Source organism: Carassius gibelio, chromosome B5, assembly GCF_023724105.1.
Source record: "Carassius gibelio isolate Cgi1373 ecotype wild population from Czech Republic chromosome B5, carGib1.2-hapl.c, whole genome shotgun sequence".
Lineage (NCBI taxonomy): Eukaryota > Metazoa > Chordata > Actinopteri > Cypriniformes > Cyprinidae > Carassius > Carassius gibelio.
Genome location: NC_068400.1, coordinates 15,395,514 through 15,406,741, shown reverse-complemented (window position 1 = coordinate 15,406,741; position 11,228 = coordinate 15,395,514). Strand labels below are relative to the sequence as shown.

The following is an 11,228-nucleotide window of genomic DNA, read 5'->3' as shown; positions in this document are numbered from 1 at the left end:
TATGAAGCTCCAATATTATCTCTACTGGGACGGTCATATGTGTTTGCCCACAAACCTGGTCAGATATGACAACCGGCTCAGGCACTGGGACAAGTAGGGCTGCAGGTTCTGGCTACAGAGTTACCTTGTTCCATGGATGGACTTTGGCAGTCAATGTCCCAACTCTTTTGGTAGGCTCAGGTTTTGAGGTGGACTATGGCTTTGTGACTATGGTGAGGTAAGTTGATCTCTGGGCTCTGCAGCAGACACTGTCTCTGGCTTTGGCTTAGTGGCAGGTTTAAAGTGGGGAGGGGAAGGACTTGAATGGAGTTCAGAGCCAGATGGTGTCTCTGTGGTGAAGACCACAGACACAAAGAGGACTAGAGTGGACTGGGAATGCTGTGACTTTGTGGCACTGATATTGTTGCTGGCATTGCCTACAGTGAGGGAAGAGCCACTCAGCCACAGCACATATTCAAAATATAATTTCAGGGTACAGGTGGAAGTTCTTGCTGGTCACTGTTGGAAAAGAGGATAATCCAACCCACTCCAGAAGACTGTCTTCAGGGCGTCACTGCTCCAGGACACCAGAGCATGTGGAACTCCTCCTCATAGTTTTCTAGAGGGTGGCTATCCTGTGAGAGAAAGAAGAGCTGGTCAGCGGGGTGTTCAGACAAATAATCTGCTGGGTTCATGCTGTTGGTAAGTCTGATTTTCTGTCTGCATATCAACAAGGCTGAAGACAGAAATTAGTGAACCAAAGCAGGTATTTATTGAACAGGTGGTTAAATGGGGAAATGCAGGATGTTCCAAACCATGTCTACCTTTCTGGGAATTGAACATGGTAGTTCCGTTGCTGTCTATGAAGGGTCAGAAAGCTCTTGGATTTCTTAAAAAGAAAAAAAAAAATCAATTTGTGTTCCTAAAATGAACAAAGGTATTACAGGTTTGGAACAACATGAGGGTAATATCGTATAAGACAGTATTTTCATTTTTTTGAGGTAAGCCTTTTCCTGCAAGCATCTGAGAAAACAATCGTGTCTGATTTCGTTCCCTCGGTGACGTGGCAAAGGGGATCTCATTATAATATAACCGCCCTTTAATCTTCCTTAAGCTTCCACCCATGGTGCCATCATTTTGATTTTGCAAGCAACAACAGTATACTAATTCTATTTCCTTGGTGAAAGTTTGAGCAAAACATGCTAACTGTTCTGTCTTTGACTGCCTAGATGAGCACAGAACACTATTTAGAGTCCCAGCCTCAGAGGAGACGAGAGCAGTGGAATTATTGGTTGATTTACTGTATATTGCTGCTGCCACACCGATCTATAACCTTGACAGACACAACCAACTGTTTTTGTAACTCGTGTGTTTTTAACGTAAACTTATGTGTGAATGAGAACTTGGTTTAGTACTCACATGCTGTGACAGCCGCTTTCTGTAATGTGCTTCAGATGTGTGCGTTCAGAAAACCCTCAGAAGCTTAAACTAATATGGTTTAAAACACATGATTTCAGCATGATAAACATGATAATCAGAACTAAAACAGATGTTTTTAGCAGGTACGAACTGTAATGAAACAGCTCTATATCTGGAAAAGTGGGCAGGGAGCAGCAGCTAATTTGCTTTTAAAGAGACAGGCACAAAAAAAAACAGCGTGTTTCTGCTTCCATTCAAAATAAGCATTTTCAAAATGATATAATAAATTATCTGTGGGGTATTTTGTGCTAAAACTTTACAGACACATTCTGGGGACACCAGAGACATATATTACTTAATGTAAATAGGGGCATAATATGTCACCTTTAAAGCGGAGTAAGGCAAAATTGAAATGCAACCACAAAAGTTTTAACAGTGTTTTTCAGTGTGGAATCTGCTTTTGCTTGCTTAATTTCTTAATTGTTGCTATTCGATTTTGAAAGTACTTGTTGTTTTACAAAAGATGTGTCTGCATTTTATGGAAGTTAAATAATGACATATGTCTTTGAAACAAAAAAGCATGCTGAATAGCACTAACTGAAAAATAATGCATTGCATTAACAGTACTTGCATTTGAATGCCTTGTATTTACAGGGCTTGCATTTTTAGGTCCTGAAATTTAACATAGTTGTTCGTTTAAGCTGTGTATATTTCAGTTAAAAATATTTCACACACCTTTTCATAATTAAAAAATCAATAATTCATATTCAAGTTCCAGAATTAACTTCCAAAATATTCAATCGGTTTAAAAATATGATGTATAATATTCGACAGGCAAATTTCGGTCCATTTTATTTCACTTTCCAAATTCGCTTCCACAAATTCAGTGGTTAAAATTCGGCAGATAATTCACCCTTTCAGCTGCAGGAATAGCATTAGAGCACAGAGGCATGAGCACAAGCCCTGGAAATACAAGGCATTAAAATGCAAGTACTGTTAATGCAATGCATTATTTTTCAGTTAGTGCTATCAGCTATCAATAAAACAAAAATAAAGACTTTATTCAACAATTTGTCTTCTCTGTGTCTCTCCACATAACCATTTTGGAGAATATGAGCTGAATGCAGGTAGATTACGCTCTTCTGTTTTAGCCGTGACACAAGGATGTGCTGTTTTCATTGAAATCAAAGTGTAAATACACATTGAAAATGTATCCCTGTGGTGTGGCTGACACAGAAGAGTGTACAGGTCATAATTTTACGGTTGAACCACTGATGGCAGATGAACTATGCTGACGATACTTTTCATACTTTTCAGGACCTTAACAGTGTATTTTACTTAGCAGTCTATGGGACAGTCACAAGCCTCCCGGTTTTCATCAAAAATATCTTAAATTGTGTTCCGAAGATGAATTAAGCTTTTTTTTTGGAACGACATGGGGGTAAGTGATTAATGACAAATTTCATTTCGTGGTGGAATATCCCTTTAAGGGGCATGTAGAGGGGAAATTTTAAGTACACCATTCACCAAATTTCAAATTCTGGTATTATAGAAGGATTGAAAATAATCGTTCATTTTTATATTTAGTTTTAATTTCTGAAACTTGTTCTGAAGTCCTTTTCACTGCCTTTATTTTAGTCAAACTTAAAGTGCTGGAGTTGGTAAATTTCCCTCCTCACTGAATTGATGTTCCCTTATTCCCTATGCCACTCACAGAATACCCTTTAAATGTCCCTTCACCAACCACACAACATGTATGTCCACTGCTGATAGTAGTCAAATTAAACAGTTTAGTGAGAGTGGCGTGTGATTTAATGTGTTTAAAATGTGTTTTAAGGAAGTTTCAGCCGATATTGATATTGATATTTCCCTACTGAGGAAGATGAGTGATTAATATCAATTTCATCAACATTTTATTAAAAGCAAGTGATTCATTCCCATGTTCATGAACAGAAAATAAATAAAACAATTACGTACATTGGGGCAGTGGCTTTTCAAATGCTTTTTAACTCATTCACACCATATTATTACAGCACATGGAAGACAAATCATAATACAGGGAGCAAATTGTTAACTCAAATGGACTACAAAAAATTCAGTTAAACCATGACAAATAATATATATTTATTTTTTAATTTACTAATACAGCTCCATACTTAACCTCATAATCACATAATATTATTATGAATCTAGTACATACTTCCTATATTTCATTGATCTGCAGTCAGTGAGCTGATGGTTTGGTCACTGTAAAGTAATATTAGAAATCAGGGTTAGTTATAAGCATCATGCATCAGTCAGAAACATATTAATTAATACAAATAGATGTTTAGCTTCTTAAAATAAAAGTAACTTCATAAATATTTTTGAATGGTACATAATGCATAACACTTCTTTGAGTAAAAAAACAAAAAGGCATTTGCTCATTTTCTTTTACCACAAATTGGCAGTGAATTGACTTGAAATATTTTAATTCCTTCCAATAATAATAATTGCTCAAATAAAAAAAAAAAAAAATACTTCCAAAATACTGCAGATTTACATTTTAAAAGGTCTTTTTAATGGTTCTACATGAAACTGCCATCAATGAGCCATTACTCTGCTGTTCAGCCAGCCACAAGTGACTAAAATATTGACCAACTAAAGCAACTCAGTAAATGTCTGAACTGCACCATTCAGTGATTCGGAGCCAATTATGGAAAACTCACTAATGACATTGATTCAGAAACTAAAAGCGGTTTCGGTCAAATCAGTCAAAGCACCGTGGAGCATGAAAGTGCAAACTTAAATGAGCTTTTATGCACATTCACATACATTCCCACAGTTAACAACACTTAAAAAGTCTTTTCACAGTCTCTATTTTTGTTTGCTTGTTTTTACAGATTTCTCAACACTTTAAATAAATACGTCTGTGGAGTTACAACAGTATCTTCAATTCAAAAGAAACAAAGAGGAATGTAAAAGCAGCCCTAATGTCTGGAAATTTGTACAGTGCTGTCAGCAGCTAAATGATTAAAGCCAAACTAAAATGCACTTGCGATTAAGAATGTGAAAGATACAGCGGCAGCTGCACGACACCACTGGGAATAAATACTGTCAACGACACGTACCAGATACTGCTGACAAGCTCAGAAAACACAATATCAATGAATACAATCAGAGTCTGCAGGTTTAATTAAGGCAGTAGACGCGAAACACATGACAATGAGAAGCTTGATCAGAAAGTTTGGCATGGGAAACAACAGGGCGAATTCACTAAACAACAGCACCACATCGCTCATCTTCACCTGATGCTGATATGAGGCTTATTATAGAATCCACTAGATTCAAAGGTCAGCAGCATTTGCTCGATACAATTAACACTGCTTTATTACTGTCTGGACAAAGCAGACCATCAGTGGAGCTTAGAGGGGCAGTTCACCCAAACGTGAAAATTAGCAGTTAAAGGGATACTCCATCCCAAAATGAAGATTGTTGCCATTAATCACTTACCCTCATGTCTTTCCGAACACGTAAAAGCTTTGTTTGTCCTCGGAACACAATTTAAGATATTTTCAGTGAAAACCAGGACCCTTCTGACTGCCCCATTGACTGCTAAGTAAATAACAGCGTCAAGGTCCATAAAAATACTCCATCTGCCATCAGATATGCAATCTGGGTTACCGTATTTTCCGGACTATAAGTCACACTTTTTTTTCATAGTTTGGCTAGTCCTGCGACTTATAGTCAGGTGCGACTTATCAAAACTAATTTGACATGAACCAAGAGAAATGAACCAAGAGAAAACATTACCGTATACAAGCTGCGAGAGGGCGCTCTATGCTGCTCAGTGCTTCTGTAGTCTACACTGAAAACATAGAGCGCCCTCTCGCGGCTGTAGACGGTAATGTTTTCTCTTGGTTCTTGGTTCTAAATAAATGCGTCTTATAGTCCAGTGCGACTTATATGTTTTTTTCGTCGTCATGACGTATTTTTGGACTAATGCGACTTATACTAAGGTGCGACTTATAGTCCGAAAAATACGGTATATGAAGCGACGGGAACACTTTTTGTAAGAAAAAAAAAAACAAAATATTGACTTTATTCAGCTTTTCCTTTGTCAACAGTCACCTTTGTGTCTCTCCATATCACTATATGCTGCATATGCTCTTCTGTATCAGGATGCATCTTTGAGGCATGGCTGACAAAGAAGAGCATACGCAGCATATAGTGATATGGAGAGACAAAGAGGAGACTGTTGACAGGAATTGTTGAATGAAGTCATTATTTTTTATTTCTTCGCTTACAAAAAGTATTCTCATCGGTTCATAATGTTATGGTTGAATCACTGATTGCAGATGGACTTTTTTGACAATGTCTTTCATACTTTTCTGGACTTTGACAGTGTAACTTACTTGGCTGTCTATTGGACAGTTTCAAGCCTCCCGGTTTTCATACAAAATATCTTAAATTGTGTTCCTGAAAACGAACAAAGCTTTTACTGGATTGGAATGACATGGGGGTAAGTGATTAATAAAATTTTCATTTTGGGGTGGAGTATCCTTTTGATCTGCTTACCCTCAGGCCATACAAGATGTAGGGGACTTTATTTCTTGAGCGGAACAGTGCACAAGATTTTTAACTGAAACCATGATGATTCATAAAATGTTGATGATCAATAAAACCTGGATAGCCTCTCTTTTTTTGTTGTCAAAAACAGCATTAATACCTGTGCCTTCTGACAATAAATTGAGGTCTTATGAAGTGAAAAAATCCAAACTGAACATTATTTACAACATTACTGCATGTAATCCAGAGACTCAATCTAATTCTTTTCTGCAAACTGGCTCTTTGAGACAGTTCATGTCAATGCTTTCAACTGATTCAAATGACCAATTAACCAGTGTGTTTACATTATCATGCAATGTTTTACATGTCTAAAGCATATAAAGTTAATAAACTAGTCTTTTTACATTAACCATAATAAACCAAACAAAACCTTTCATTTTAAGCCTTTATTCAAGTGCTGGGTTCACACATGCGCGTCTTCGGTGCACATCAGAATTGTTTCATGAGTTCAGTGAATGTTGAAAGAACTGGAGCGCTGAATGAATGAATTCATCATAGGCTCAGATACGCTGCTATTTTGGCTGACTGTCAGGCATCTGAAAATGAGATTTGATTGAGTAAATTGTAGATTTGTACTGCTCGAGCTGTAAACGGTTTCGGTTTGATTTGGTTCAACTAGCTCACCAAAAACAACAGACTGTTTGGCTGAGGCTCTGGATCATAGGTAATAATGTTATAATGTTTAGTTTCTTGCATAGACCGATTGCTTTGCTTCATAAGAATTCAAAATATCATCAGCCACGGGTATTCATTTGATTCATCCGGATATGCTTTTTGTTTATTCTCAGAGATGGGTAGTCGCTGAATTGCATTTTATAAATCACCAGGGTTTCAGCTAAAAATCTTTACTGTTCTACTCAAGAAAAAGTCATCTACATCTTGGATGGCCTGAGAATGAGTAAAACAACAGCAAATTTTCCTTTCTGGGTAAACTATTACTTTAATGTGTAGATAGTGGGAAGTATCTTGCTTTTTCTTCTTCCAATGTTGTACCGTAAGTCACTCTGGTTATGACGTGTCTGTTTGTTAAAAAAACAGAATACCAAACTACTTTTTACAGTGTTTGCACCTGATTTGTTACATTTCTTTTGTTGTTTGTGCAGGCAGTGTTTGCAAATGTGAATTAACCCAGAGAGTTGTGTCCCAAGTGTCTGTTCCTCTAGTCCGTATAATCTCTATTAAACATCATGGATCATTGGCTGTAAAGCACAGTAGGCATAAATCTGCACCGTATACTGAGATGGCACTTGTGTTTTCATGTCTCACTTGCATATCTTTGTGCACATTTCTTCATCTCATGAAAGATTAAATCTAAAACACTCCCCATCATTTGGTACTCGTTGCGTGTGTTATTTGGCCCCGGGTTTTCTCAGGAGTCTGCAGCCCCTGGCCCTATCTCGTCCTCATCCTGTTCGTCAAACGGGAGTTGCACACGCTGCTCGTCCATTCGCTTGGCCTGAACTCTCTGGATTAGGCTGAAGAAATCCTCATCTGGGACGGTTGGTGCCCGCGGACCCCCTTCAGGCGGAGAGCAGCGCTGGTCATCTATCCTGGACGACTAAACATGTGCAAAGAGAAACAGTAAGTTCACTAGGCTGTGTAAGACAGCTGTTTTTATTTGACACAAACACATATGCATTACTTGTCAAGCAGTGCTGGGAATAACTAACCAGCAGCAGTGATGCCACTAACTTAACATAATTCACAACTTAACACATTCTTCAGAAGGTTTGTGCTGGCAAGCAGTTTTATACCACTGAAAAAAAAAAAAAACTCTAAATAAACTTTGTTTTGGCTAGATTAGACTTCATTCATTTACTTTTTTTTTACAATTTACATTCATTTTTCATTTCATTTACATCTTTGATTTTACTTGAAGCACATTCAGTTATTTATATACTATTATAATGTTTATATATTTGCTTCACATATATATATATATATATATATATATATATATATATATATATATATATATATATATATATATATATATATATATGGAATTAGCTTAAATTTTTCTACTTTAAGTTTTCATTTTAATGAAAATTTTACTCATTTTGTTATGGCCTTTTGTTTTCATAATTGAGCATTATTTATATTGTATTATATTTTTTAATATTTTGAATTCGATTTATTTTCGGATTTTAATTTTCGTTTTTGTAATTTTTCTCTTTAAAAATTTTTTTTTTTCAAAGAAATGTTCCCCTGGCAACTGAAATAAAATAAGTTTAAATTTAAGTTAAATTAATTTTTTATTGAAATCTTAAATGGAAAGAAAAATGAAGCAAAATAGAAAACAAAATTACAAAAACTTAAATTACGATTATAACTGTTGCCTAGGAAACTAAATGAAATAAATTTGTTGCCAGATTCACTCATAACATGGAAAGATGTTTCGTGCAGCTCACTGGAGTTTAGAACAGAACTAAAGTCACCGATATTAGAACACCCAGGATGCATTTAGTCTCAATGCATTTGTGACAGATTTCCTTGATTACTGAAGGCTCAACGCCTCACCTGGCATTTGATGAGCATGTTGAAGAAGTCGTCGCTGGGCTCCTGCGGGTCGCTCTCTCCACATAGGTGGCCCAGGTTATTGTGGGTGATTCTGAGTCCAGGCAGGTTACTGACGCTCACCCTCTGATCGTCCAGACGGCGGCTCTGAGAGCTGGCGATCAAATCAAAGAGCTCTTCTGTTTGAGGAGACGTCAACAGACTGGCATCTGAGAAACAGCACAAACAACTCCTGCTTTATGATTTTAATCTGTGATCATTTCACACTGATGATGAGCTCCGTCAGATCTCTAGACTAGAGTGGCCCTGACTAAACAGTTTTTCAAGCAAATTAGAAAATGTAAATGCATTTGATGGAGAGTATAAACAAACACAGCTGTTCATTGTGAGCTCATGTTAGCTCAGGTCAATTACATAATATGAACAGATACAACTTTTTCTTTTAAAACATATTAATGACTGCTGAAAATAATGAATAGTTGTGTGATCTCTCCCTTTGAGGAACAGTGAGAGCGTCAGAGAGACAGCGTGACTGACCGATCATGTCACTGAGTGTGTTTGGATCTGTTCCTCCGGCATTCTCTCCATTGGGCGACTCGTCTAGCTGACAGCGCTGGTCATCCATACGGCTGCTCTGAAACTTACTCAACAGGTCAAAGAAGCAGTCCTCATCTGACGCGTCACGAGCCAGTTTCTGCAGAAAACACACATCAGAGCATCAGCTCATCACTCACCATTACACAATCAACTGTAATTAGACCAGTTACATTCACAGTATGACATCAGTGTGTACGTCCAAATGATAATTATGCATTCATCCGTCACTCATACAGCCCTTAGACTCTGAATGGACAGAGCCCAAATCACACTGCACTAGTTATGTTCATGATACAGTAAAACAAAAGCATCATTGAGTACAAGTTGAACAGATAATATACAGTATATAAATCAAAAGATCTAAAAAAAAAAAAAAGAGCATAAAGAAAAGCTTTTAGATTTCTTTTTTTTTTTACATTGTGAAATTATGTTATAAGTCTAAAAATGTTTCAAAGTCTCTTTAATTTAATGCATCCAAATGTTCTACTTTTGAGGTTTATTTACATTTTTATTTATATCTTTTATTGCATACTATAAATTTACTGTAATACAATTTTTGTAAATTTAAAGATACTATCATGCATAATAAATATACTGTAGCCACAATCTAAATACTTTACTATTATTTAAACAATATATAATGTTTTTTTTTTTCTTCACATTTTAGTAATGAAAATGGGGGAATGTTACCATGCAAAAAAAAAATTATATATATATATATATATATATATGTTCTTAATTTTTTCTTTTGTAATTAGATATTTTGTGTACTATAAAATTTCCAGTATTTTTTTTTAATTACCATAAATGTAAAGATAGTGATGTATGATAAAAGCATAAATATATATATATATATATATATATATATATATATATATATATATATATATATATATATATATATATATATATATATACACACACAAATTCTTAACGTGTTTTGTGACAATATGTTTTGGTGAGTGAAAATGTAGTATTATACGAGCGTATCTGGTCATGTGTCGGTGTAGCTGTCCTGACATTAGTGAACGCTCATGTGAGCCCTTATCTACATCAGCTCTGTGTGTGTGTGTGTGTGTGTGTGTCACGATGACCTTTCAGTGGTCAGATACACACACACTAAAACACTCTCAACAGCAGGGTACAGAAACCAGGACCAAAACACTCAAATACAAAAACTAAAGGTCTTGAAAGATTCATAACAAAAAAAAATCTGAATGCCTTTTAACACATTTCACAAGTCACCTTAAATGCATAGGCACATAAGCTGCTGTTGGATTCAGTGATGTGGAATCAGTCAATAGCAGAGTGAAATGAGCATAGGGAGCGACCCAACCCTGTCCAACAACACTTCCACAAACCAGGTACATTTGATGGCACATTCCAGCGTAACAACCGATGTCCTGTATCAGCATGCATATAATAACATTGAACCACTGTTAGACAATCACCTATCATGTCAAAACTTAATCATTACATCCCAACACATCAAGCACCACAAAACCAAATCACATTCAGGCTCAAATGTCCTGACAGAAAAATTACACTGCAGTGCAATATAAAACCAGCAGATCACTAGCATAGTGAGACTAAATATGAATACTTATGGAGCGATTCATTAATTCACAGCCCAATCATCCAATCATAGACACATCTCGCTCTACTATGGAAAAACAACTCATTCATTTGGCTCTGATTATGGGACAGTTGGGGGAGGGAGGACGGAATTTAGGGTCAATAATGAACAGAGACTGTTAAACAAACTATTTAAACACACCCTCATAGACACAGATTGTTAAAACACAAGATCACATACAAATATATGCAAGTACAAAGTCATGCACAGCAAAAGCTCACATTCTTCAGCCTGTATGCGTGTCATCCATCAGCGTCTGGTCTCTGCTACACCTTCCCTTGACTGCTCGTCTGTCTCTGTTCAGCTCTCACTGCTGCTCATGCATTTACTTCAATAATTCAATTACACGGAGGGTGAGATACGGAGAGAGAGAGAGTGAGTGAATGGACCATGAAAGGTCTTTGTCCAAGTAACATCATCGTGGTTTCCATAGCAACCCCTGACCCCTGTGTTATGGCCTTTGGTCACGCAC

General features: G+C 36.5%; 2 protein-coding genes across 5 annotated transcripts in view; one reads left to right on the top strand and one right to left on the bottom strand.

Moving 5' to 3' along the window:
• Positions 1–11,228, top strand: part of LOC127957234 (uncharacterized) — a 364,986-nt gene that overhangs the window by 119,957 nt on the left and 233,801 nt on the right. The window lies entirely within an intron of this gene.
• Positions 3,295–11,228, bottom strand: part of LOC127957236 (G-protein-signaling modulator 1) — a 31,820-nt gene continuing 23,886 nt past the window's right edge. For both annotated transcript variants that reach the window (XM_052555677.1, XM_052555678.1), the window contains exons 12-14: positions 9,061–9,217; positions 8,527–8,732; positions 3,295–7,564 (exon numbers count right to left, since the gene is read on the bottom strand). In XM_052555677.1, coding sequence (XP_052411637.1) covers positions 7,376–7,564; positions 8,527–8,732; positions 9,061–9,217 — 552 coding nt within the window. In that variant the 3' untranslated portion in view covers positions 3,295–7,375. The remainder of the gene's footprint in view (positions 7,565–8,526; positions 8,733–9,060; positions 9,218–11,228) is intronic.